This window comes from Adelges cooleyi, unplaced genomic scaffold (assembly GCF_023614345.1).
Source record: "Adelges cooleyi isolate 19-005CV unplaced genomic scaffold, UGA_ACOO_1.1 ACOO_flye_CR_arks_rails_tigmint_CR_PRNA_23, whole genome shotgun sequence".
Taxonomy (NCBI): Eukaryota; Metazoa; Arthropoda; class Insecta; order Hemiptera; family Adelgidae; genus Adelges; species Adelges cooleyi.
This window is the reverse complement of record NW_026095893.1, coordinates 14,845,100-14,870,695: the sequence shown is the minus strand read 5'-3', so window position 1 is coordinate 14,870,695 and position 25,596 is coordinate 14,845,100. Positions and strand designations below refer to the sequence as shown.

Sequence of the window (25,596 nt, the reverse complement as noted above, 5' to 3'; positions counted from 1 at the left end):
AGGGTACAAGTTCAGCATTACAAAAATCCTTGTTTAATACGTGTTATCATTATTGACGTGTTATCAAGATATCAACCCATCCAATTCCTAATTATTAATTATTCAAAACCAACTATTACAACAAACTATAGTGATTACTTTTGAAGCATAGGGTGTTTCGACTAAATATTTTTATTTTAATACAAAAACAAATAGACAACAGATTAGTTCTTCACTATATCATGTCAAAGTTTTGCTAGTAAGGAGGAAAATAAAGCTCAAAAGTAATTGAATTGTTTAATATACCTAGTGTTTGACTTCCATTATTAACTATAGTTTTGTACTTTTTTTGAAGAAGAAGAAAATGTATGCAGCAAATGGATTGTACATTGTTCAGGGTGAGCTGTTGTCATTAATTTCTGCTTTGAAGAGAGACCATAATTCTTACCAGGTTAGTTATACTAGATTGGACACACATTTATTAAGAACCCATTATTATAAAATAAATAGTAAAGAATACATTTTTATAAACTTTTTTTAATTTAAATAATAAATGTCTTGACTCTGGTCATTGGCATTAGGTTTGGGGTACATGTATTGTACAGTCTTAAAAGATAAATCCTAGTATAATGTATCTTTTCTCAGTAAATTATTATTTCTTCTGTTAAAATGAATGATTTTGTTACTAAAATAAAAACTATATTTTTTTATGTGATTTTACTTAGTTGACTCATTTTTAGGATGAAGAAAGGTATTCTCCTTGTAAGAGATTGTTTAAATTACGAGATGCTACCAATCAAGTAGAAGATTTGATGTCACTTAATTTTGATCATGTTATAGGTAATTCTTAATTACTAATTAATGTAGTATAATTGTTAAAACTGCTTTAGATTTTTTGTAACTTAAAATACAATAAATTATTTATTGTTTTTTAGAACCATTTTTAGATGTCATTCGTTGTGAAGAAATTACTGGTCCAGTAACTAGCCTAGCTTTGATATCCATTTACAAATTTATCAAATATGGATTAATTAAAAGATGTATGATTTTTAATAACTTAGATATCACTGATTTTCATTTTAAATTTTTATCATAAATTAATTTTGTTTAAGGTGTTCCTGAAGTTAAATTGCTAACAACTGTGGAAAATATTGCGGACGCAATTACACACACGAGATTTTTAGGCACAGAAAAGACTAGTGATGCTATCGTTTTAATGAAAACATTACAAGTTTTATATTGTTTGATAATGTCACCAGAAGGGGAGTATCTCCCAAATGAAAGCGTTTGTGAAATAATGATGAGCTGTTTCCGATTTTGTTTTGAAGTCAGACTTAGTGGTGTGTAGAAATTATAATATACTGTAAAAACTTGTATTGATGATGTTATTTTTTAATATTACTCATCATAGAATTTGTTCGGTCATATGCTGAATACTGCCTAAAAGATATAATTCAACTGCTTTTCTCAAGATTAGTCATCTTAAACAAAGAACATGGCAATTTCCCAAAAGTTAGTTTTCAATTAAACTAACATAATTGATAATTTACATTATAGTATTTAGCAATAAAATTACTATCTATGATTTTTTAGAGATTAGGATTGAACATGAAAAATTATAGTGATCCATTGAGAGAACACAGCAACAGTACTGAAAATGTGCAGACTCCTGTTGACACAATCTCTGTTAAGTTATTAGACCATGATGTTCCTATTAATCATGTAACTAATATTTAATGTTTATATCCGATTACTAATAATTGTAGACATTTTCTTGGACAATTTCAATAAAATAAGCTTTTTTTTTTTTTTTATTGTAGTGCAATGTTACTTTTGGTAATGAATCTATTGAACCACTTCCAGAAAATATAAATTCTCAAACTATTAGCATTCCATCAATAGATGACACTCCTTCACTTAACAATGGTAAACAAATTATAAATGTTTTAAATTATTAATTTTTTTTATAAATTTTTTCTTTTTTTAAGGGGGTCAAACAAATATTAACAGAGACGAAAATACAATTGATAATGAAAAAAAAGAATATATAAATGGTCAAGGAGTAAGATTTACAACACAGGTGACAATGCCTTATACCAGTAAGTTGCTTAATTTATAATAATTATAGTATTTGAAAAAGTATTAATACATTCAAATATTTCACAACTTTAGAAGTTCCATACAATAGTGGTTGTGTTCTGGAGCTAATCAAATTTCTTGTGGACGCTTGTGATCCTCATGATCAGCAGAACACTGAAGTTATGATAGGAGTTGGACTCAATCTGTTGGTGATAGCTTTTGAAGTAGGAGCTTATGCTATAATGTGTCATCCTAATATGCACTCCGTCATAAAAGACCAACTATGTCGTAATATAATTTCTGTAAGTTTAAATGGTTTCAAACTGTTTATTTACTAAGATAAAAGAAATATCAAATTTATAATTTAGTATTTCACTAATTATGCACATATTCTTTTTATAGCTGTTATCTTATGAAAAAATGCCGATATTCAGTTCTAGTCTCAGACTGGCTTTTTTAGTATTTGAATCTATGCGTCAACTATTAAAGTTTCAATTGGAATACTACTTGTCTAGCCTGATCAACATAATTGTTAATGATAATTCAAAAGTACCATATGGAAAAAGAGAACTAGCCTTAAGTATATGTTTTATTTTAAAAATATGTATATTGGTCATAATGTATTTTAATTTTAGAATGTCTTGTAAAACTTTGGAAAATACCTGGACTTGTAACTGAACTATATTTAAATTATGATTGTGGGCTTTATAGCTCAGATCTGTATGATGATATTACTAAACTACTATCTAAAGTAAGTTAACAAAATATACAAACTGTATCAAGTTTAAAGATCCTTATGACACTTACCATATTGATTTTGGATTTTTCTTTTAGAATATTTTTCCAATAAGTGATATATACAGTATACATTTACTTTCAATGGATGCACTTCTTGCTGTGGTAGATTCCATTGAACGACACTGTCACAATCGAACACAATTTACTCAAAAATCAGAAAGTAGTTCAACTTATGATAGTAAGTTATAATTTGAGTAAAATAATTATAACATTTATAAATATAAGCAATTAAAACAATTTTAGTATCAGATGATCAAAAATCAGAACCTGAAACACGTGTAGAGAAATGGCAGATGGATTTTGGCATTAACATTCCAAGTCATGAAGAACTAATGGCTATTAAAAGAAAGAAGAAGGTATTATTTTTATAAAGATATTTCATGTTGATACTTCTTTACAAGAAGTGTAGTGAGTCAAAATAATTATCATACAATACATATCAAATATAATAATAAGATACTATTAATAAAAATATTTTTAACCTGTATTTCATTAAATCATGTAATGTAGACAATATTATTGTTTTATATTACAGTTATTGTCTTCAGGAACAGAAAAGTTTAACACAAAACCTAAAAAAGGTATTGAGTTCTTACAAGAGCATGGTCTTCTTTCGACACCATTAAATCCCACTGAAATTGCTACATTTCTAAAAGAAAATCCACTTTTGGATAAGAAAATGATTGGTGAATATGTTAGCAACAAAAACAATGTGGATGTTCTAAATAGTTTTATAAAGTACTGATTCAAAGTGATGATTAATTTATTTTTCTATTTTTGGTGATTAAATTTGTCATTTTTGTATAGCTCTTTTGATTTATACGGAACCCGTCTTGATGAAGCATTAAGAATGTATTTGGAAGCATTTAGACTACCGGGAGAGTCACCGTTAATATCATTTGTATTGGAACCATTTACAGAACACTGGCATGTAAGATTATTTTAATTTTTTCTCTACAGAATTATATAAAAATTAAGTGCAATATTTCAGAAATGTAATGGAGAACCATTTGCAAATGCAGAATGTGCGTTTTTGTTAGCTTATGCAATTATAATGTTAAATGTTGACCAGCACAACCAAAATGTCAGAAGAATTGATCAACCCATGACACCAGAGTCATTTAAACGTAATCTAAAAAAATTGAATGGTGGGGAAGATTTTGACCAAATTATGTTAGAAGAAATCTTCAAAGATATAAAGTAAAACTTTAATACTTGTTGGTTTTGCAATCAGTTCAATTTATTATATCGTTATTCTAGATCAAAAGAAATAGTAATGCCAGCTGAACAAAGTGGTGCTGTATTAGAAAATTATTTGTGGAAAGTGTTATTGCGTCGTGCAGCTGGCAAAGACGGTACATATATACAAGCACCTAGTGGTGTTTTTGATCATGAGTTATTTTCTATATGTTGGGGTCCAACTTTATCTGCTCTGAGCTCTATTTTCGACAAGTCTAACCATCAAGCTGTTTATACTAGAACTATTTTGGGTCTAAGGTATGGTTGATGAGACTAGTTTATTTGCCATTCAAAATTTTATAATTACACAAAATGTTTTTTATATATATTTTAGAAAATGTGCTTTTATTTGTGCACATTATGGTATGTGTACAGAATTTGATAGTTTGATTATGTCATTATGCAAATTTACTAATTTGCAAAATAATCCAGATGTAAGTATTTCGCAGTGTTTGAGTTACATTAAAATGTATTTACTTTTAGTAATAGTTACTGCTAAATTTTATATTCAAACTTATTAGTGTCCGGAAAATGTTACAATACTGTTTGGTAGTAATCCAAAATCTCAACTTGCCGCACGCACCCTTTTCAGTGTTACTCACATGTATGGTGATATTATTCGTGAAGGGTGGTCAAGCTTGTTTGACATAATTTTGCAACTATATAAATGCAACTTGTTGCCGACTATATTAGTCGAGGTAATAATTATTTTATTCATTGTTTGTGACGAAACGCTTAATATGATATATTTTGTGTCTATTAGTCTGAAGATTTTTTGGAATTAAGTGGCAAAGTTTCATTAATTCGTGAAGCAATCCCTCCAGGATCTCAAAAATCAGAATCCGGGTTGTTTAGTTCTCTTTACTCATACATAGCTTCTGGAGGTGGTAAGTTACTTGCAAGTCATCTTTACTGATAAAAACCAAAACTAATTTATATTCTTAATTTTAATTAGAACCAATTAGTCACAAAATACAAACACCAAATGAAGCAGAACTGATTGAGGCTTCTAGAATATGTGTGTCCGAAAGCCGTTTGGAAAGTTTGATTACTGAATCAAAATTTCTTACCATAGAGTCTTTAGAAGCTTTAGTTAAAGTATTTATTTATTTATATATATATATACATTTTTTATAATAACTTATGAGTAATAAACAGGGTCCAGCAAAAAAACCTCCCGTACTTCGTGGTGGTGCTGTGTGAGTTGTGGTGGAGGGAGTATCGATTGATAGCGGATCCATGCCATTTTCTCCGATGTAACCTAAACCAGTTTGCTTGGAACCATGAAGAGAGAGAAGTCTGGTCCCAACAAGACGAAGCAACAGCTCACACACGCGGCAAAAGTTCCTCAAAGTTGTCCATAGCTCTTCGTGTCATTTCCAATGTAATGGCTGATTGCCTCCTTAAGTCCCCAAAGACAAAAATCACAAGGTGATAAATCGGGTGACCTTGGGGGCCAGGTTACGTCTCTTCGCAAAGATAGAAAACGTCCAGTAAACAACTCTCTCAAAATTGCTTCATGGTTCCTAGCAAACTGGTTTAAGTTAGGTCGGAGAAAATGGTATAGATACCGCTATCGATCGATACTCCCTCCACCGTTGTACCACCATCTCTAAATACAGAAGGTTTTTTTGCCGGACCCTATATAAGCACAATTTAAAGTTTACATTTTTTAGGCCCTCGTTGGAACATTTTATAAACCTGATGGAATATTATTATTGGGGTCCCGAGATAATGAAAACTCTGCTTGTTTTTTATTGGAAATGCTTCTTAAAATAGTTTTACAAAATAGGTATTGATAATAAATAACTAAGATAAATATGATTAATAATATTTAAATAATGACCGTTTCATTACTAAAAAAAATTTAAAAAACTAAATACACAGAGATAGAGTCAACACTGTGTGGGATCAAGTGAGACAACACTTGTGTAATCTTATGATGGGTGCCATTGAATATAAACACAAATTTCTTTTAGAACGTACAGTTGTTGGTCTAATGAGATTAGCATCTCGTTTAATGAGACGAGAAGAAATCAGTTCAATGGTAAATAGATTTGTTGTTAATAGCCTAACCATATTTTATCTCTCATTTTTTTATTTTTAAGGTTTTACAATCGCTAAGTATATTACTGAAGCTCAATACAGAGTCTTTACAAATTGTCGGTAGACAAATAGCATTTGGAATGTACGAATTATTAAAAATGTGTGCACCAAATATTCATTCTAAAGACGATTGGGCTCTAATCTTAACAATTTTAGAATATGTGGGTGCAGGTGTCATACCTAATAATCAACATCAATTAGGTACCTATTATAAATAAATATCATTTCTAAAAGAACTATACAACATTTTTTTATAGACAGCCGAATCGATAACGACCCAGTTAATGTAAGTGATAGTAATGATGACAGTGGACTAGATGTTCAATCAGTGAATAATATACCTACACCATCATCTTCCCCGCCTGATAAAAATCAAGCAGAATGGTCAAAAGTAAATATACACGTAATATATATAATTATTTTATGAAATTTGTTCATATAAAGGTTTTACAGAATGAAGGAATGTTGGAAATTTGGGCTGAAAATACTATATTTACTCGTCATGATCCATTTTCATTTGTGAAGTGTTGTGAATGTTTGTCATTTTTGGTTCGTAATATTGCACATATTACACCATACAACTTTGCCAAATGTGTTTCAGTCCTTAAAAACTTTGCACGAGCTAGTTTGCAAACAAGTATGTATAATATGAATAGGCTCTATTTTAAGCAGAAGTCATAAAACTAATATTGTTTTTTTTATAGGAGATAAGAATATGCGTCAAAAGTTAAGTGAAAAGCCAAAACGCTTGCAACAAAAATCAAATAAGTCTAAGAATTCTAATCCATATGATGCCGATGACAGCGATTCTGAAGATATCCCCAGTAGTTATACTCAAATTTCTATCCAAGTGATTTTAGTTTATTATTATTATTATTTTTTTTAATTATTCTTGAAAATAAAGTGTTAATTACAAATTAACATACTAATAGCTATTGGATCTCATGCATACATTACATACGAGCACTGCTGATATTTACCGTTATTGGGCAGAAGAAAATCCTGACGTAGAATTCATATCCTTATGGAATCACGGTTGGTGTCCACTTCTACAAGGAATCGCTAGCCTCTGTTGTGACTGTCGTCGTGATGTGAGATAACAAAAAAAAAATATCTAAATAACAATACTATCATTGTTACTTAGTTGTAGTTTTTATCAAATCTCATTCTGTTAATAGGTAAGAATGAGTGCAGTAACTTACTTGCAACGAGCACTATTAATGCATGATTTAGTAACTTTAAGTGGTGATGAATGGGAAGCGTGTTTCCGCAAAGTTCTATTTCCATTGATGAACAGACTTTTGGTATGTGGTCAAGATATCGATCCAAGTGGATTAGATGAAACGAAAATGCGATCTGCTACACTCCTTTCTAAGGTACTTTAAATAAAATGACGTAAATATAATCTAATGACGTATATATAATCTCATATTGTCATATTGTAGGTTTTCTTACACCATTTAATTCAACTACAATCGTTACCAACATTTGTGGATTTATGGACTACAGTTTTAGATTTAATGCACAAATTTATGATTTCTGATAACAGCGATACACTGGTAATTAGAGAAGAAGACATTGGAGTAGTTTTTCATATTACAATTATCTTTATTTTTTATTTATATTTCAATAATTTTAATCTCAGAGTGAAGCTATTCCAGAAACATTAAAGAATATGTTATTAGTGATGTTAAATGGTAAAGCAAATAGCAAAGAAGAGTTGCACAGCAAGCAAACATTCTGGGATGCTACGTGGACCAAAGTTAATACATTTTTACCAAATATGTCTGAAGATTTATTACAGCATTACAACAGTAGACAAATAGGTAATCCATCAAAATATTTTTTAAAACTATGAATTTTTCTTTGTGTAATTTAAAAATTGTTAGATCCTCAAAATCAAATTATATCAGCGGTATCAGTTTTATCTGATGTATCAAACCCTCAAACACCCATTAATCCTGATATCACAATGACACCTCAGATGCCTTTGTCTTTGGAAATTTCCCAGAGAAATCTAGCATCTCAAATGCCTATTCTTCCACAATCTAATGATATTCATCGGCGATCGGTAGACATTCACTCTGAGATACCTGTTTCTAATATTATTGATAATAATAAGCATTGCATTGGGTAAGTACTAAAAAAAAAAAAATATTTCATTTTTTTAATAGAATATTTATGATATTGTATTATTACTCAAAAGGGATGATCAAAATGATGAACTGGTTGCTGTAATAACAACTGTCCCTATTTCACAACCATATATCCCTGTTAAAAGCGAGAATGCTAATGAAATTGGTAAGTAAAATTTTTAAAGTGTTTTTATAAAAAAATAAAGTATCTATTCTATTTGTTTTGTTAATTATTTAATATATTTAATGAAATATACTTACTATATAACAATAAATGTTAATATTCATATTGTAATATTTACTGTGTATACAACTAATAATTGTATAGTACAACAAAAGATGGTTATAATACTAATTAATTACTCTGAAATTCTAATTTTTTAATTTTTAATTTCCTTATTTAAGTCTTTAATATTTTCATTTTTGAATAAAATAAACTGGAAGTTTTATACACTTTAACCTATTAGCGCCTAGCGTTGCTATATGGCAACATCCAATTTTTTCAAATTTTAAAGTACACAACTTTGTGTTTTTTTTATTCTAAAAATAATAAAAACAAGCACCCAAGACACCAATTATTTAAAAAAAAAAGAACTCCGGCGTTAATGGGTTAAAGCATAATATATTTAGCTAAAAAAAATCAACGAAAAAAGGGACAAGTATTTAACAAAAGTTATGGTTATAAAATATTGTCCAAACTTTTCTAAAATAATCGTCATTGTTCTTTTAAATTTGAAAACATCACCAAAATAATTGTAATTCAATGTTACCATGATACGTATAACACCTTTTTAAATAATTAACCTATGTAAAATGTTATTTATAATATGTCAAGTCGACTATTTGAAAACTCGGCTAAATTTTTTTAGCTGATTTCAATATAGACATATAATTGCACATTTTGATATTTTGAAATGCATAATGTAATACATTTAAAGTCATTAACATCCAAGCTCTACTTGTTATTATAGTCATATTTTTACAGATCGCTTAAAACCAGTGTATCAAACTAAAATTTAGTGTTATATTTTTCAATCAAATACCATATGTTATTTATTTTAGATAACCAAACACAAGAATACGGAAAAAAACAATATCCGCCATGTGATTAGTAATCGATTTACAATTTTTTATTTATAACTTAAATGTTCAAATTTCATAATATTATTATTATTTTTTTTTTTGTGCGTGTTCATATTTCTTAATATATTTTACAAATGAGTTATTTATTGTTTTGACTTCCGTTTAACTAATGCATTTTTTAAAAATTAAAAAGATTTATTGAATCAGTAAGAAATTAAACACAGTTTAGTTACAAAATAAAATCTTAAGTAATCACAATTTAATTATTACCTAACAATTTATGTGAAAAATTGAATTAAAAAATACGTATCACAGCCATCCTACATGTACAAATTATCATCAAAATCTGGTGGTCTCATGTGATCAGGATTTGGTCTTCTATTGCCAAACAGACCTGCATTTGGTGGATGTATAGGATCAAAACGTGCACTTGGGTGAACTCTAATGAAATAGAATTATTAGTAAAATAAATATCAATCATATGTGATCATGAAAGTTGGTGATTTACCCAGGAAACATTCCTGCTCTGCCATTTCCTCTTGGGACAGGATCAAATAACATTCCTTCGCCTGGTTGACGTAAACCACCCAACGGATCTATATCTGGCATGCCATAAGTTGGATAAGGATCTCTACGCCCAAACCCAAACGGTGGTGTTCTTGAAATACTAAAAAAAGAACAAAATATCATTAATATCTAATTTTTATTGGAAAATAAAAAATAATTATTCACTTCTCGGCCTATCGACTAAGATAATAGTACAGGGTATTAAAATAATAATTACAGGAGAGGTGATTCCGTAGATTCGTATTCTTTTGGTTGTGTCTGAGTTTGAGTGCTTGCTGCTTTTCTATCCTCATACACTTTCTGCATAGGATCAACTAAATCTTTTTGTAACAGACCAACAATATTTAAAAAATATTCTGTGTTCAAATCACTGAGACAGTGTACAGTTGTATCAATATTTCCAAGAGCGGCACTTGATACTTGTTTTGTTTCTACATCCTTAAAAATAAACCACAACTTAATAATTTAATGTTTAACATTATTTTCTAATCAGTGCATAAATACAACAGTATGGTTAAAAAAAACATGTAAGACCAGAAGAATTTATATATTGTAAGAATATTATAATTATTGTGCTATTTTTTTAATTTATAATTTAACAAATGTGTGCAACTTAATAAGACAAATTAGTTTAAACTTACATAGAAATTAAAAATGAGACTTTCTCCTGCTTTAACACCATTTAAAATGAACAACTTCTTGTCGCGAGTATAACGAAGTTTATACGTTTCTCCATGTGACCAATTTTCTGGCAAAATATCTGAGGGTTGATCATCATCATCTATTCCATTCTACATCATAACATGGAAATAATAGATTAAAATATTAATTTTTCATAGTATGGACCAACCACTAGCCCTGCTGGGTTCTAATATAGATAAATAGTCGAGAGGAGAGGTGACTAGTTCGATGTAGAACGAGGATGTCAATATGCCTCCAAAGCGGCAAATTGTGGTCGAAAGCCAGGTGAATTGAGTAGTATAGGATGACTGAAGTGAGTGTTGGGGGCGGCCAACTAACACCCAGTCTGCGGTTGGATTCGTGGGAGCGGTCTCTATGATGGAAAGGACTTGCCTTCATGAGGAAACGAAAGTGATAAAGATCGCTTGCTGATCACACAAAACTTTTCAGTTGAGGTGTTAATTCCTGGAAGACTAGAGACTATAACATCTGACGGTTACAGTGAACCAAATCACTAGCGATTTGGTTGTGTCGTGGTATGTGAATTAAATAAATAAATAAAGCATGATCAATGCTAGGATAATATTTAAATAAAACAGTATAACTAATTGTACCTAAAAAAATTGTTTTAAAACTATGTCTAGTCAGTCATTTACCCTCCTTGCATTTTTTATTAGCACATAAATAATGTTACGGTGTGCTAAAGTTGTGTAAAACTTAGTACTAGAAGTATCAGGGTCAGATTATACTACACTGTGTAACAGACAGATAATCTGCTTATATGGTAAGGTATTAGAAATCAGCAGTGCAGGATTGGAAAAGAACAACCCACCAACAATCAGAAGAAACGTGCATAATTTATTACCCAAATTAATATACAAGAGGGATTCAATGTTCATACAAATAACCTATGTTATTTAAGTACTTTTTATAAAATATTTTTATATATCAACAAAAAGTTTTTAAAAATACCTCATTGCCAGGGTTAAGAACTTGAAAATCATTCTGTAGTAGCAGCCAATGTACTAGTACAGTTAAATTATCTTCCGGTTTTTTAAAATCTTTTTTGAAATAATTGGTTACTAAAGACCAAAATCTAGTATTTACTTCCGCCATGCTTCTTGATTGTTCACTGGGCCTATGTAAAAAAATTACTTATTAGTAGAAATAATTCATGGATAAATTATAACACAAAAACAAATGGATTTCAAAAATATTCTAAACATATTTCGACATTTAAAAAATGTGGTACTAAGTACTATAACCAAAGTTGTCAATCACCCTAGATTAGCTGGACTACTATCAGTTAACACAATAAGTTGTCTTGTTCCTCTTAAATCATAACCTGCGTGTGAAAGTGCAGTCCAGATCTTAAAAAAGACAATTTTAGGAATAAAATAAATACATTTCTTTCTGAGATGTGATATTAAAAATTCTTATGTACAAGAATTCCGAATTTCATAGCCCACCTGATTTTTTTGATGGTATCCATTAAATCAGTTTTTTAAATCAAGGGTTCGGAACTAATTCTAGAACAGGTTCGTTTATGACTCCCTGTAGTAATCGTTCCGGAACAAATAAAATGTAATTGTTCCTTGTTCATTAATGGAGCAAAATGTATTTGTTAAATACATTTTAAAAACTTAAATGACTTATTATTTGCAGTTTTTTGAAAGTACACATTTTTTTCATTATGAAAATGTTTACAGATTATAACAGTAGTAACTAATATCCATCAAAACGACCAATCTATCAGTCATGAATTTATAAAGTAAATATATATATATATATATAAATTAATGTATACAAGCTATAACATATGACTAATTTACTGTATGTTTTATACACAACATTTTCATAATAATATCACAACATTGAACATGTATTACTTTAAGCACTTACTAGAACCTATTAGCAAGTTAAAATACCTAATAAATAATAGAAAACAATTCAATAAGAATTGATTGATAAATGTATATAAATAATTACTAAATTAATAAATAAAAATAAATTAACTACCGTCATAAGCTGTAAACAGTTGTAAACATTTTCATAATAAAAAAGGAATTATAGTGGAGGATTTTGCAATAACTATTTGAAACCAATTAGAGGGTGCATTTCTCGTAATTCAAAAACAACTTGAATAAGAGCCACTCACCTATATATGTAGATCTTCTACAATATAAAACTTTAGGTTATTTATTTATTTGATCATACTACATAATACAAAATTTATATTTAACCTTTCTTGGTTAATAAGAGTTTTCATAACACGTCCCTAGAGCCTAGTGTACAATTTAAATAGCTTGCAACCCAACTAAGACTCCCAAACACAGAATAAGAGTTCTACTTTGTAATACTAGCAATTAATATAATAAATATTATATAGATTTTCCATTTGTTCGATCATTTATTTTAGGAGATACTATCCAGCTAAAATCGAAATTTACTTATTCCTCCATTGCAAGTGCAATATGTCGTAAATATAAAATGCTGTACTTTTAGTTATTTTATTTTATAAAGTTACACATTCACAATAATTCATACAGATGTACGCTACATATACATACCAGTGAAATGTTATGTTAAGCTTTGGAGTAAATAACATATACGTACAAATTCATAGGACAAAAAGTACTTTTTCACGAAAGTATAAATACAGCAACTAAACGTTTAAAACCGAAATGCCTTATCACTTATCAGTTATCACGTTAAGACGAGTCATTAAAATAGTCGCTAATCAATTTATGAATTGGAACATTAAGTAATGACTAATCAAAATTGACCGGTACAGAACACTAAACGATGATTCGTCATTCGAGGTTAACATTAAGGATAATATAATTGTAGACAAATGAAATATTCTCTTTCCTAAATTATAATTAATAATTACAGTACAGAATATGCATATTTTCTTAATATTATATGAATATTAAATCGTATTATTATTACGTCGTTGCCGCGAAAAAACCTCCCACTTGCTAAAACCTAATTGTTCAGGAGACGCTGAAACTTGTAAAACCAAAACGATTTATAGTAGGTAATACATAATGGGTTTTATTTTAGCTTCGATGCACAGCAGTGAAGGTATTGGTTTTACTATGATGTGGGCTTTTTTTTATCTGTACACACTGTAACTTTTTTAATACTGGAGTCTGGACCAATTCCTTTGAGTAGTAACTCTATAAATCACAAATTTCATCTAGTTGATACTTGGGTGGGGGGGGGGGGTAAAAGTTGAAAAAGTTTACTTCTTCACAGTTAAAATTTGAAAAAACATACCGAGTTTTTAAGTTAGCTTAACTGGCTATAATTTCGAGAAAAATAGTCGGATCGAGTTGAAATTTATAAGAAATATTTATTCGGTATGCGCCCGCACACGTCAGTTGTATCAAATTTAAATTATATCTATTTCCCATCCTCCTAGGGGGTGCAAGATTTTTATTTTTTGGGTTTTTTAGCCGTAGTTTTAAGACCTTTAAGTTGAAAATTTGTCAGTAGTTAGAACTCATATGTATTCATAACATATTAAACGAAGGAACAATTCGGCACTACATTCTTTCTTTAATTGCCGGAAAACTGTGTTTATCGCAGATTTCGTATATTTTAACAAAAGTGCCTAAAATCTTAAAAAATAATTATCAAGTCATTACAGCCATTTTATTTAGAACTATGCAGAATTGATACTCGAACTAGTATTAGCTTTTAATTTAATTAATTTTTTTTTGGCTGAGTGAAATTGAAAAATAATATTAAATTTGCAATCACCGACCCCAAAAACACATAATTTGGCCACTTGAAGTCTTTTACACAAAAATCCAGAAAAATATTTCAGCTTCGATGCAAAGCAGTGAAGGTATTGGTTTTACTATGATGTGGGCTTTTTTTTTTATCTGTATACACTGTAACTTTTTAAAATTTTTATTTATTTTAGAATAGTACAATGGAGATAGCACGTTGGAGATTTTATCATACGATAGTTTATTTTTTTCTGTATCCAGAGATACCAAAACCTCAAAATCGTAAAATTGGTACATAAAAGGTTTTTTCGCGGCAACGACGATTTTTTATTATCTATAGCTCATGGCTCATAAATATTTAATCTATGCCATGGTTTAAATAAACGGGGTTATTGGAGTAGAAATGCAATAGAAAGACTGGTTGCAGTTTTTTAATTATATATTTCAACCATGGCTACAAGAGTTCTTAATTAAAAACATGAAAAAGTCAGTCTCTGGTAGCGCTCCTTGTGGATCTTATTCTTAATATCTTAATTATCTTTCACTTATGATCCTGGTTTTATTATTCAGTTGCATTTATGATAATAGTCGGTTTATCGTGATTTGATCCACGATTTATCCACAGAGTGCTACCAGTCACGACTTTATTTTTTTAGAACTCTTGGCCCATCACTGAACTGAGTATAAAGTATAAAAATACATATAACTTTTTTGTATACACACTAATAATCACACATACAATATCATGTAATATATAAATTATAATGATTTAATTTAAATATCTCTTAGGTTAGATCAACTGTTTACTGATGAGTGATGGATATTAAAAAAAATGAATACATATGTAAATTTAATTAAAAAACAAAATATAATGTAACATTGTTTAATATCTGCTGACTATTATTTTTTATAATCATAATCTGTAACTAATAATTTTTTATGAGAAGTTCAACATATGAAGTTAAATTTGCCACATGAATCTTTTCCTGAAACATATTCATTATATTTTTTATAACAGCAAAAATTCATAGTTTAAATACACGTTATACAATTTATATTATACCTCTAGAGTTGTTTCTATACTCCTAAGCCCCATAATTCCATTTTCTAATGTAGACTCACTCAACACAGCTGTATAAGGTATACCAAGACAATCAGCATCAGTAAATTGTGTTTCAAGTGATTTTTTTGCTATGTTGGGTGCAAGCAATGTTGATACACCAGATTTTTTTAAACCTAGGCCTAGGTAAACAGATAACTGTCTCAACTCTTCAGCTTTTTTAGCATCTATTAAATAATCAACTCAATGATTATTATAATCTATCAACATAAATTCTATTTAATTATTTATTTACTTGACAAAGATGCAGCAAATGTAATTTTGTAAGGCGCTATTTTTCTGTGGAAACGGAATGTTTCTCTTCGTTCATTGTGATATGGTAAATCTGCATAACCATCACACAAGAAAACCATAGATGCTTTTTCTAGACTTGTTTCACTTTCAATTATATGTGGTAACAACTTTTTTTTACCTGCTCTCGCCTAAAATTTAAAAGACAATTTAAATCATAATTATAATAGTAAATTTCATTAACATTAAACTTACAAGAAATTTTTCTCGATCTGTAGGATCAAGTTTATCAAAGAATTTCGAGCCAACATTGCTGATGGTTTCAATAGTTTCTTGGCCCCAATCAAATTCGGCTCTAATTTCAGTACACTCTTGTCCAGTATCATCAGTCGATATTTCAGTTAATGAAAATTTTCCAGGGTTCGCTGAGAACTAATAAAACACAAGAATTACAACTAATATTAATTTAGGTCAATCAAATTAAAAAAAAATATTTATTACTTTACGCCACCAAATCTTTCGCTGTCGCTGCCAATGGTAAAAAAACTGTAGACCTTCTTCTGGTATACAAAATGCAGTACATTTGAGTCTTGTATAATGTCTGGGACTAAATTTATTTATAACATAAAACTATTATTATAAGGAATAGTTATGTATGTGTACGTTAATATTTATTAAATCCATATAGGCTTAAAAAATATAGGACAATGTTGACCTTACTGTAAAGTTAACTTTAGTACTCCAGTTATATAATTTACTACTATACTCATATGTAATTTAATTTAACAGGTTTTAACTAAACTATCGATCTGTTTATATTATGTTAAAACTGAATAATCTTTTTTTTAATTAAAGAAATATTGTACTCAGACCTACCCTGAATTAGAGTATTTTGGGTAATGTCTGAAATAGATAGGCAATATTTGGGTACCTATGACTTATAAGCTTCAATATAAATTATTGAACTTAAAAAATATGTTAAAATAATTAGGAAACATAATTTACTTGAAAAATTTGCTCTCTTCATTAATTATAGTATTATCTGCTATTTTTTGTTCACATTGACTTCTAGAATCAGTAATATTAAATGGTAGTTGACTGTTACAAAACAGTTTTGCATTTGTATATGGCTCTTTCAGACCTTACAGAAAGTAAAAAAATTATTCAAACTAGTTACATAAATAAATATACACTTATGGCCCATGTCTTACTTAATAAATCAGCAAACCGGTCTTTTTGCATTCCATAACATGTTTGAAAAACACTTTCATCTCTACTGGTAACATTACTGTACAACCATTCATTTCTAATGTTTTGACGTAACAGCTCACCAGAGGCACCATATTTTACAAAATCAACATGATTATTGGTCATGACTGGCCTTATAAAATCATATGCTTCACACATTGATAGTATTTTATTAATTAATCTCATATTGTGATATAAATAGAATGAAAATGAACTATAAAAGTAAGCAACTATTATGAAGATTTTTGAATATAGTTGTACAACATAACTATTTTTAAGTTTAATATTCTTTTATAAATAACCTAAAAGTGTTTAATCTTCTACAGTTGTTGTTTGGCAGGCAGGCGCAACAAAGTAATCTTCTTCAACTAATGATGCATTCAGTAATATATCTTTTCTTGTAGTTTTATCTGATGCTACATCCTGTCTAAGCGGCGTGTTCCTGTAAATTATATTTTTTATTGTAAATCAGCTTGAAACAAATTTAGGTACGTGATACAAAAGTTGCAGAACAAGGGACATGTCTTTACTCCAATTCATTACTAGATAAACAAAGTTAAAAGGAGATGCGTATTTTCAAATGTCACATATTTATTTGTTTACTACTTTGTAACAATTTCTAAGATAATCAATGAGAGCAAAGACATGTCTCACGTCAACAATTAAAAATTATAAAAATTACGATTTGTTATGTAATAAATTGCAATTAATTATCCAATTATATAATTTAATTTTGGAGTAGGGAAAGAAACTTTTGTTTAGTCTGGTTAATTTTTTTAAACTCATACTTTATTGGTGTATTTTAGTAGTTAGAAAAGTACATTAAGTATATACAAGTATTTATATATTACTATTATTATTAAACATTTTATTATTATTTTACTTTGCTAAGAGAATATTATTTGACTACTCATCAAACGTATTATTAAGTTTCTAAGTAGAGTGTAACTATATAAATCGACTAGAAAGAAATTTTCTGACTATTTACAAAAATAATATCCACAATCCTACACCACTGCATACTTATCTGCATTGCTAAAAATAAAAAATCTCAGTGTAGATGCGAAAAAAGTTAATCACAAAATGTATCATACAATTTAGATTTAATCCTACAACCTACACTACAGTGTGATATAAATAATATTATAAGAGTGCAATTGTAGAATGAATATTTTTATTTTAGGTATAAATGTATTTTACTTCATCCTACAGTACAAATAAAGAGAAATTAGTAAAATAAATAAAAAAAAAAATATATGTAGTGTAGAGTTTAAAATTTAACTTAATTCAACTCAACATTCATTTAGATTGAATTTCCTGTTATACATTGTCGTTTTTAAAAGTACTGTTTTTCTTCTTAACAACTACAAATAATTAAACTTTAGTATTATTTTAGTAAGTAGCTTTAAATCAGCAGTGGTATAACTAGGGTAGAGAATCTCATATATTTTCTGAATAGTTTAACACTAACACTAGCTCATACATTGTATTTGTTTATTCTATTTATAAAGCTAATATTTTTTGGCCTTTATAGGTACTCTTAATTTTTATATTTATATAAAAATGTGTTAATTTTAGAGATAGAGACCTAACCTCACCCTATTAAGAGTTCTATACTTCTTTTTTTGGAAAATTAATAAATGTTACCTAATATAGTAAAATCAAAAATAACGCCACTATAGTTTTTTTTTTTTGTAGTAGTAGTTTAGCGCAGATTGAACTATACAACTACTATTCACTCATACAGTCTTAATCAACACTTTTTTTTTAATATAAAATGTACCCATAAGTATTTTAACCTTTACAAACATTTCAAATAAAACATTTAAGTAAATACTGAATACAATAATATTATATTATAATAAAACAGCTGAAGAATATACAAAACCTTAATGAATGGTAAATAAAACTTATTCTACTTTTGAATTGTTTTTTGTATTCGAGTACAAACAACAAATATATAAACAGTATAATATTATGGAATATTTTACAGGTGTGCTTTGAACGTAGTTAAGGAAAATATACATTATTTGTTTAAAAAAAAAATGTATCAGTCTTCTTTTCATCTGGAATTTCCAGAACGATTATGAATATTATTGTTGTAATGTGTACGATTGTGGTAACTAGTGTACCGACTTTGATGCCCACGATAATTATTAGTCTCCCGTGATGGTCCATTTTCTTGTTGATTAAAAACTCTTGACAGATTATTTCGTTCTTCAGTTTGCTTGAAATAGTTTCTGGGTTGAATGTTTACTTCCGGATTCTGATTAACTGCTCCTCTTGCACTTGTATTTTGGTGATGTCTAAATGTATTTTTCGGGTGTGTCACAAATGGAAATTTTTTGTGTTGGCTAAAAGTTTTATTTTGAAAATTTCTAAATTGGTTTTGTATAGGTTCATCAAATGATCTATTTAAATTATCACACGCACGATAATTTGTATGAGTTCCAGTGGGTGTCGATAATTTTTTTCTATTAAATTCACTACAAGATGAATATGAAGAAGAACTTTGGTTAAAAAACTGTGGTAAAGGAACTTGTTCCAAGTTGTTCTGTGATATACTAAGAAAATCATTAGTTTCTAATCCAACACCAATATTTTCTGGGACTTTTATTCCCATAACTTGTTCAATTTCTTGAAGCATTGGACCTTTAAATTTTATTATTTTTGAACCTAATTCATTATTTTTATACGCCAACCAAATAGCTTTTCTTTCTTCGCTTGTTAACTGACTTTCCATAGATTCTACAAACATGGAATCATGTTCTTTGACATTATTAATTGACCCTAAGTTACATCTGATCAGCTGATTTAAAACAGGATCTTTAGTATTAGGTACTAGTGTGTTATAGCGATTAGACGAATCAAAGGTAAATAAATCATTAGTTTGACTAAATGAAACTTTTCTATTGAAATGTTGCAAATCAACAACACTACTTGCCATTCCAAGTTTTGAAATTTGCCGATAATATGCTTTTGGCTCAACAGTTCCTTTAGCTAAAACTCTATTTACAAACACATTTTTGGTTTGTCCAAAACGCAAACATCTATAAATTGCTTGTATGTCTACACTTGGGTTCCATGAAGCGTTGAGCAATAATACTCTGTTTGCACCAACCATATTATATCCAAGACCACCAGTACCCATTGACAATATAAAAACTCTAGCAGGATTTTCTGGTGTATTGAAAGCTTCGCACATTTGATTTCTAATAGATAACGGAGTTTTACCATCCATGCGAAAATATTGTTCTCCTAAAATCCAACTTTTTTCTTGTTGTAGAAAATACTCCAATGCATCCATGGCAAGAGGTGATTTCAGAAAACAAAGTAGCTTTTCATTTCTCTTTTGACATTCATCAATTATAGACAACACAAAAGTAATTTTATTACTCTGTCTAGCTTCAAAAAATCTTGGATCTTCTTTATAATCACTTACCCATTTCAAACTTTTAGTTAAATTTTCATCAAACTTTGTCATCCCCGGATCTGAGGCTTGCTTACAATTTTTGAGATGTATAAGTCTATATAATGTTAAAGGATGCAATGTTATTAGTGTTAAGACATGCAAACGCCAAAATACATTTGATTTATCATTTGATTTTTGATCATAATGTAAAAATTTCTCATACAATTCACACTGAAATTCAGACATATTAATCTCAATGGTATATTCAATTTTATCTGTAAATAATGGCTTTAAGTTCCTGTCATCTATGCGGTGCACCGTATTTCTTAAAAGCCTATGCAGTATGAATGTTCTTTCCTTCATTGTTTTAACAGCTTCATCACTGGAATCTAGAAATTGGCCAGAATCAATAGGTTTGATAAATATAGATACAAAATCATTGTAATTTCCTAAGATATTTGGTTTAACAAAATCTACCAGAGTAAAATAATCTTTCAATGAGTTTTGCAAAGGTGTACCTGTCAATACTATTCTCCTTTTGGTTTTTAACAGCGATAGATTTTTCAACAGTTTTGTTTGAGTATTTTTTATGTAATGTCCTTCATCTAGGATGACAACATCTGGTCCAGGGTCAATTAAAGTGTGACAGAAGGCTTCACGTAAATCACTTTCTTTGCAATTAACCAGTGATTTAAAGTTTTCATAACTAAGTACAAGTACACCACCTTTTGTCTTCCAAGTAGCTATATTAGTAATGTTGTATAGTTTGTTGGTTTTCGGTAAATCGTACACTTTCAATATTTCACTTTTGTCAATATCTTTCAACCATTTATATATTTCATCAATCCAATTATAAATTAATCCCGGGGGACAAATTATCAAAAATGTCTTAATATGTATTCTTGGTTCACAAAGTATTGTATATATTAAAGCAATTATTTGTAATGTTTTACCAATGCCCATACGATGAGCCAAAATACAACCAGTTCCTTCAGTCAAATTTGTTTTTTCTACAGACTCAAAAACCATATCCCATAAAAACCTAATACCTTCAACTTGATGTGCTTTTAATACTTTAGCCAATTCCTTATTTATAATAATAGATGGCTTCTGATTTGCTATATCAAATTCTAAAACAATATCATTTGTTTGAAGATTCAGTTTTTTTACAATATTCAAAATTAATGAGTTTTGTTCTTGTAAACGTTTTCTATGGTGGATATCTAATTTTCTTGCTTCATTTATTGCTTCATCAGATATTTTGGGTCTAATTAACTTTTTAGACGTTTGTATTGGTGTTTTATGCACAGAGACAGATTTTGGAACAGTACTTTCACGTTTTTCTATTGTTGGTGGAGTTACATCATTACAACCATCATCAGATAAAATTTCAGTGAAATCTGATCCTATAGCATAACTTTCAAGATCTTCAGCGTCACTTTTTTTTGGTTCTCCCCATAAACTTCTCTTTATATACTTGTCATAATACCTAGATTCATCAATTTCATCATCTGATGATAGTACAACAGTATCTTTTGAACCAAATATGCCCTTCTTCTTCGTCAAATTAGTATACATACTTCCATTTTTAGTTTTGATTTTATCAAGCATAGGATAATCATTATTTAATTCTGCTTGCGACCTAACTCTGATAGAAGCAGGTTTTTCAAAATGTAAAGGTATTTCATGATTTACATGATTTTCTTTAGATAAAACTGTTTCTTCATTCTGATTACTATTAATGGTGTTAATAGGATTAAAGCAACGAGCAAAAGTCAAAAAGGTAGATTCATTTATATTTAACTGTTGCACTACATGAGAAAGATTTATAGCAGTACTCTGTATTAATCCTCTAATCTTATAATTAAGATTAATGGTTTCAAAAATATTTTGAATATCAACTTCTTGATTTTGTAATTCTTCTAATTTTCCCATAAGCATTTTTATTATATTAAATACATCAGTTAATGTATGTTTATATTTATTAGAATATAAAACATACTCAAATGTTTGTTTCAGTTCTGGATGCTTTGTCACAAGCTCAAGTACAGCACTATCAGTTGTTTCATTGGTATCTTGAGCAACACCCTTTGTATTATTTATATTCTTAGTATTCTTGAATTGTTTTACATTCTTAACTTTTGCTTTTTTAGATTTTGTTGTTATAACTTTAGCCTGTTTAATTTTCTTTTCTGAAGGTTGTGCTTTATGTTTTCCCATGTTATGTGTCCAAAATCTGAATAACAAAAAAGTCTCTTATAGTATATAAATCATATTATCAATGTTCTCTAAAAATATAAACGTAAAAAATGTTTTGATCTTAAATAATTGTAGGTAGTTAATATATAATGCTATGAAAACTTAATAATAATTTTTTTTATGAGCTTAACGCCTTGACAAAATAACTAAGAAATCACTTAAAATACAAAGAACTCTTAAGTGATTATTAAGAAGAAATAAAAATAAAAATCTTATTTTTGTAGTGCCATTCATTAAATAGTTAAATACAGGTTTAGTGTTTACCATTTACTTATTTTTAGTCATACAAAATTGAAATATTTATAGACTTATAAACTAAATAAATAAATATACAAATTATTTTAACAACACCCTTGCTTAATAATAACTTAAATTAAAAATTGCTATAAAATACATTTTTTTTAATAAGAATTAAAAAGGTAGGTATACGATAATTACTATGATTATTTTGTCTCAAGCATAGAAATATTTTAGGTATAAACCATTAGCCAATATCATATATTACCATATAAAACAAATACAGATAAGAATTATATAAGGACAATGTCACCAGTTCGACACATAGTCATTGGCGATCTCTCTTTCTCTGGCAGGTGACTTTTAAACCAATTCCCAGTTAAAAATAATCCATACGATAAGAATAGTATTAAAAAAGTACTATTCACTATCAACTAGATTTTTTTATCATAAATATTTTCAAAATTGATGTAGGTATAATCTACCAACCAATATTTGGTTTTTAAAATATAAATGTGGTGCCACAAATACTAAAATTATCATAATATAGTAAATAAAAGTCAAAATATAAATACAAACCAAGTTTCTAGTACAGTGATTAGTGGCTTTACTCCTTTGGTATCTATTCGCGTTATGGAATCTGCGAATTCAATTGATGCACTTAAAACGTCAAACCCACTACTTTCTGAGAAACCGACCAACGAAACGGTTTCTAAACGTTTAACTAAATCTTCGTTTGGCGATACACAGTTTTTGATCACTGTACTACTGTACAATCGCACGCACGTGACAGTCTGTTTTAATATAGACGATAGTGTTTTGGACATGATTCAATATTATACTCATTTAAACGTGCATCATTTTCCACGCTGAAGCCGGTTAACTTTATTTACGTTAAAATTGGAGTATAATTCTAATCAGTTGATCAACTTACTCTCACACGAAATCTATATAATAAACGAACTGTAGTCTACTAGACTAGAAGTAACGCGTGAAGTACGTTTGATTTCATAATTAATATGTTGTTATTTGATAATGATTAATGAAACGAGAATCATCATGATGAGAAATGAGATTTTTTTGGGAATTTAGCATCTCAATATATTTCGACAGTGTGTCTGATAAACCTATTGATAATAACTACTGCGTTCTATGCTTGTATATCACGATGTAGAGAAGATAAGGTGACGCTACTCTAACCGAAACACAGATATATAATATAATAAACTAGATTGCTAACTAGCGATAAGAATTGAAGCCGACGGTCCGCCATCCTGGTGGGATTTATGTGTGTTATCAATGCATTTTATATACATATGTATATAATATTATATCAATATTATATAAATCTGTGATTGTTATAAACATGTATTATTCTCACGTGATAAGGCTCTAATTCCCACCAAGATGGCGGAAATTGGCTGCTTCAATCTTCTCTATTGGTGGCATGTACAGAAGTTCCGAATGTGGACACAAGTCCTACACCCCGGCTAAAGGTCTATGAGATTTCTCTCGTTACCCCAGACGGAGGCACCAGCTTCCTAAGAAGCCGGCATCGCCACATGAGACTGACGGCTATTGCCGGCAGCCGCCCCCGAGAACTCTATACTTATTTAAATTTATAGAACTAATCGATACAAAAAAATTATTGGGGTGTTAAGCTCTCTTAGCGTTCCTTTTCCTAAGAGTTACGCCTATGGTTTTGTAATTGTTATGTTAACATACCTTATACAAAAAAATCTAAGTATAGACTTATAAAAATCCCTAATAAGTTTAGTATTCTACGTATGTAATATTTAACAATATAAAACCGTGTGTTACGAGTACGTGCGTGGGAAGTGAAAATTCTTCGGTATTTTTTGAGAAAAACAAAAAACAAGTAGAATTAATATTATTTTTATTTCAGTAAGAAAAAATCGATTTCTAAGAAAAAGTTAATATTATCATTTTATTTTTTATTTTTCTATAATTATTATTTATTGTAATTCTTCAATGCCCATTGCAGAAAGAAGGCTAAATATGAACAGATATACATATATAGATCTAGAAAAAGCAATCAACACCGTAAATTAGAACTCTTTGATGAACACCTTGAAAAGAATTGGCGTGGATTGGAGACAGAAGAATTATTATGGAACTATACAAAGACCAAAAAACAATAATTAGAATAGAAGACTGTATCCACAGCCAGAATCTGCAGAGGAGTGAGACAAGGCTGTTACTTTACATCCTACTTATTTAATATATTCATAGGAGAAGTTGTTCAAGAACTCAAAGTAAAAGCTAAAGGTGTAAAAATAAATGGAAAGGTAATCCAATGTATCAGATTTGCTGATGACATTGCCCATGGTAACATAGACAGCGAAAGACATGCAACAATCTCTGGCTACATTTAAAGATTAGTATAAAGAAAACAAAAGTCATGGTAGTAAGTAAAGAGAGCAGAGTCCCCATCATTAATATACAATTGAATAACATAACAATTGATCAGGTACAACAGTATAAATATTTAGAAAGTACACTAACTAGTGACAGTAGATGTTTGGGAGAAATAAGACACCGGATAGCCGGATAGAAGATTAAGACCTATATAGTACCTACTATTTTTGGTAGTAACTGTACATTTCTTTTTTAATATATATTTTAATACGTTTTTTAAACACAAAACATAATATACAAAAT

At 29.0% G+C, this 25,596-nt stretch overlaps 3 protein-coding genes across 11 annotated transcripts; 1 reads left to right on the top strand and 2 right to left on the bottom strand.

The window, feature by feature from the left end:
• The first annotated feature begins 14 nt into the window (after positions 1–14).
• Positions 15–9,550, top strand: LOC126835978 (Golgi-specific brefeldin A-resistance guanine nucleotide exchange factor 1). 4 transcript variants are annotated; one of them, XM_050568892.1, is made up of 35 exons: positions 15–263; positions 335–430; positions 720–819; positions 915–1,019; positions 1,092–1,319; positions 1,391–1,491; positions 1,573–1,665; positions 1,800–1,905; positions 1,968–2,078; positions 2,152–2,360; positions 2,461–2,638; positions 2,694–2,809; positions 2,893–3,034; positions 3,100–3,212; positions 3,392–3,594; positions 3,664–3,787; positions 3,848–4,056; positions 4,117–4,353; positions 4,430–4,529; positions 4,617–4,793; positions 4,859–4,982; positions 5,051–5,193; positions 5,772–5,887; positions 5,983–6,142; positions 6,204–6,402; positions 6,459–6,592; positions 6,655–6,838; positions 6,906–7,051; positions 7,134–7,292; positions 7,380–7,577; positions 7,647–7,760; positions 7,847–8,027; positions 8,091–8,334; positions 8,408–8,502; positions 9,399–9,550. In XM_050568892.1, exons 2-35 carry the CDS (start codon positions 344–346, stop codon positions 9,446–9,448), a joined length of 4,986 nt encoding a protein of 1,661 aa, XP_050424849.1. In that variant the 5' UTR covers positions 15–263; positions 335–343; the 3' UTR covers positions 9,449–9,550. The 4 variants fall into 4 exon arrangements, with proteins under 4 accessions (XP_050424849.1, XP_050424848.1, XP_050424847.1 ...); XM_050568891.1 differs by having other exon boundaries at positions 1,573–1,701; positions 3,106–3,212; XM_050568890.1 differs by having other exon boundaries at positions 17–263; positions 338–430; positions 1,573–1,701.
• Positions 9,551–9,593: 43 nt separating this feature from the next.
• On the bottom strand, positions 9,594–13,375 carry LOC126835982 (proteasome inhibitor PI31 subunit-like). Of its 2 annotated transcripts, none has more exons than XM_050568899.1 (6): positions 13,238–13,375; positions 11,640–11,805; positions 10,628–10,777; positions 10,204–10,424; positions 9,928–10,086; positions 9,594–9,860 (listed from the first exon to the last, which is right to left on the bottom strand). In XM_050568899.1, exons 1-6 carry the CDS (start codon positions 13,273–13,275, stop codon positions 9,740–9,742), a joined length of 855 nt encoding a protein of 284 aa, XP_050424856.1. In that variant the 5' UTR covers positions 13,276–13,375; the 3' UTR covers positions 9,594–9,739. The 2 variants fall into 2 exon arrangements, with proteins under 2 accessions (XP_050424856.1, XP_050424857.1); XM_050568900.1 differs by lacking the exon at positions 13,238–13,375 and adding an exon at positions 12,826–12,941.
• Positions 13,376–14,828: 1,453 nt separating this feature from the next.
• LOC126836207 (transcriptional regulator ATRX homolog) lies at positions 14,829–24,129 on the bottom strand. 5 transcript variants are annotated; one of them, XM_050569409.1, is made up of 9 exons: positions 23,494–24,078; positions 17,309–17,448; positions 16,970–17,220; positions 16,764–16,899; positions 16,260–16,365; positions 16,014–16,190; positions 15,763–15,949; positions 15,471–15,694; positions 14,829–15,393 (listed from the first exon to the last, which is right to left on the bottom strand). In XM_050569409.1, the coding sequence occupies exons 3-9, from the start codon at positions 17,190–17,192 to the stop codon at positions 15,334–15,336; spliced, it is 1,113 nt and encodes a 370-aa protein (XP_050425366.1). In that variant the 5' UTR covers positions 17,193–17,220; positions 17,309–17,448; positions 23,494–24,078; the 3' UTR covers positions 14,829–15,333. The 5 variants fall into 5 exon arrangements, with proteins under 5 accessions (XP_050425366.1, XP_050425367.1, XP_050425365.1 ...); XM_050569410.1 differs by having other exon boundaries at positions 15,471–15,649; positions 16,970–17,448; positions 23,494–24,084; XM_050569408.1 differs by having other exon boundaries at positions 16,970–17,448; positions 23,494–24,077.
• Between the last annotated feature and the right edge of the window lie 1,467 nt (positions 24,130–25,596).